At 42.0% G+C, this 2,980-nt stretch overlaps 1 protein-coding gene across 1 annotated transcript in view; it reads right to left on the bottom strand.

The window, feature by feature from the left end:
• Positions 1 to 1,641: 1,641 nt before the first annotated feature.
• LOC101848213 (low-density lipoprotein receptor-related protein 12) overlaps positions 1,642 to 2,980 on the bottom strand; it is a gene marked incomplete at its 3' end in the record, with an annotated part of 79,617 nt that continues 78,278 nt past the window's right edge. Inside the window, 1 exon segment of the mRNA XM_005102047.3 lies at positions 1,642 to 1,819. Coding sequence (XP_005102104.2) covers positions 1,642 to 1,819 — 178 coding nt within the window.

Genomic DNA, 2,980 nt, shown 5'->3' on the forward strand with positions numbered 1-2,980 from the left:
TCTCTCTCTCTCTCTCTCTCTCTCAATTCCTTTTATTTTGCTGTGTCATCATTCTTTCTCCCCAAAGAAAACCCGTTCAATACATTCAAAGGAGTCGTGATATCGCGTTTATTTCCCGTCACAGGACAAGGAATTTGTCGCTACAACTGAGATGAAGCCTCTCTCATTGACATAGATTGTACGTCATAAACATGGAAGAGGTGATCTTCTCAAAATGCACAATTCCGGAATTGTTCGATTTGGTTTTTGCAACTTTCTTTTTTCTTCTTTTTTCTTTGTCTTCTCAGACTGGGAATTCTCCATCGAGGGCACAAAGATTACGAACATTTTTACTACAAGATTTAGTAATACAATCATGAGAGGTAAACATTCAAATTATGCTGAACAACCAAGTTATTGAAGAGAACATTATGTAGGGGTTTTTTTCAGGGTCTCTTTTGAACAAAATTCTGGTGGGGTTTGCTCCTTCTTTCTTATCAATGATCTATGGTCTTTATCCCTGCTCCGTCTCTCTTGTGTTTGCTACTCTCAATTGCAACACCCCTTATCGCCGAAACCTATGTGGCTTAATAGTGTAGCAAGTGACGTAAAACCCTTACTTAAACAAAAAAACACGTTTAACGAATAAAAATAACTGTACAATTTTTTCTTCACATTCCCCTCCGTTCGTCTCAAGATATAGGAAAAGTTGAGCCATAGTCTGGGTTTATCGCAACGACACTGTGGTGTCCCACTGTGCAAGTCCAGTATCTTGGGCTCGAATTCGAGTCCGAGGAATTTTGAAATACCGAATGTGTTCTCGCTTTTCGAAGGCTCGAATCCTGAGCACAGCTCAAGGTGGGCTATTATTTATTGCTGATGCCTTAACTAAAGTTTACAAACAGATCAGTTATGAAATTAATCCAAAAGTAGAAAAAAAGAAATATTTAAAAGTAGCAGACAATAAAGGAAAATAAAAATGTGAACATTACTGCAATGCTTTGAATGGTGCACAAACAACAAAAACAAAAAGAAAAAGAAAAAAAACACATTTCAGCAACAAACAAAAACGAAGGAAATAGCAAACGCTTTTGTTTCTACTAATAGTCATCACTGAGGGAAAAGGGTAAGTATTTGACCAGTTACCCGAGCACATGGAGGTTTTGGGATTCCAACAAGTTCTCCAGCATTTATACCTTTTCGAGCGAATACTCATAGGTGCTAAATAGACGAGTAGTTGATTGGCCTCGAGTACTCGCACAGCCTGTCTGTGGTGAACTCTCGAACATCTTCTTCCGTTCCCAGACAGACAGTAGTGTGAGTAGACCACATCCCGCAAAGACGAAACAGATTCCAGAAAAATGACAAAACATCTTACCGAATCGAAAGCGAAGAGAGAAAGAAAGAGAGAGAGAGAGAGAGAGAGAGAGAGAGAGAGAGATAGAGCCAGAGACAGAGAGACAGAGAGGGAAAGATAATGAGGAGAGAGAGACAGATAGAGAGAGCCAGAGACAGAGAGACAAAGAGAGAAAGATAATGAGTAGAGAGAGACAGATAAAGAGAGACAGAGATAGATAGAGAGAAAGTCTTCTTCTTCTTCTTCTTCTTCTTCTCATAATAAGTATTACTATCACGGGGATGCAACTATTACAATGGGATTACCTGGGTGGTCTCCCTTGAAGTGCGAACGAGGTGAACTGGATCTCCACTCTCTCGTTGCTCTGTCCGATAAACTTGTACTTGCAGCTGACGCCGTTCGGGTAGTGACTTGGGTGGCCGGGAGATTCGAACGTCCCATTCTTCTCCTTGCTGTGGTAGCTGGAGAACACCTTGTCGCAATCTGAAACAACAGAAACGAAACAATTATTATTTCTTTTGAGGGTGGTTGGAGGAAATAATGTTGTGGATGTCCACAGCGTTCCTATTTATTTTAGGTAGATGGGGAGCTGTGATAATAATATATGACGTCTTGGTGGTGGTGGTGGTGGTGGTGGTGGTGGCGAGTGGGGTGTAGGTGTGTGTTTGTGGGGGGTGGGTGTGGGAGCATGAGTGTGTGTATGTGTGTGTGTGTGTGTGTATGTGTATGTGTGTGTGTGTATGTGTGTGTGTGTGTGTGTGTGTGTGTGTGTGTGTGTGTGTGTGTGTGTGTGTGTGTGTGTGTGCGTATGAAGGTGGAGGGGTGGAATACGGCTAAACAGTTATAAACAACATTCTCTTCCCCAGGCTTGCCCTAAAGTGGGGGCCGTATGTTCCCGGAGAAAAAAAGTACCACTTGAAGAATGACAACCGATGAGAGGAATGCCACGTATACCGTATGTTGGAGGCGCCGTGTTGCGACCCTGTGGCCCTTTTGGTGCTCTCGTGAAACGAAGTAAGCAGCAACTTCTCATTCTTTTAAAAGACTAATTCAAGCTAAAGATAAGGTGGTCAAGCCCATGGCGTTAAAAAAATGATTTAAAAATAATAAAAATAAATAAAACTGCCACCATGAAGAAAACAAGAATAACAATATAAGTAGACCTACAGGCATTTAATTTTTATCTTTCTTTTTTATTCAATAGAAAAATAGAAGCCGAAAACGTTGGGGGGACAAAGAGCATAAAAACCCCCAATGCAAAACGGGGAAAAACTGCAAAAGAGAATTCAAGACAGCAACACAATTGGGCAAGGTGCAGACTAAGAAGAAATGAGTAAGACGGGAAGAAATACTACACACACAGATCAGATTTACAAAAGGGAGAGACATGATCACCGAGGGGAGGGGTGCGCGCACAAAATGGGTGAGGGGGGGAGGGGGAGGAAATGAGAAAGCAATTAAGCCACTCATACATAAAGATAAGATCTGGGGACAACGTTGCGTCCTCGCTAACGGCTTAGTTGTAATCTTTGTCCGAGTGGGAACGGGATAAAGGGGGAGTTGGGGGCTGGTAAGGACACAGTTCGAAACTAGAGAGATAGTGATAGAGAGAAAGAGAGAGAGAGAGAGACAGAGAGAGAGAGA

This window comes from Aplysia californica, unplaced genomic scaffold (assembly GCF_000002075.1).
Source record: "Aplysia californica isolate F4 #8 unplaced genomic scaffold, AplCal3.0 scaffold00309, whole genome shotgun sequence".
NCBI lineage: Eukaryota > Metazoa > Mollusca > Gastropoda > Aplysiida > Aplysiidae > Aplysia > Aplysia californica.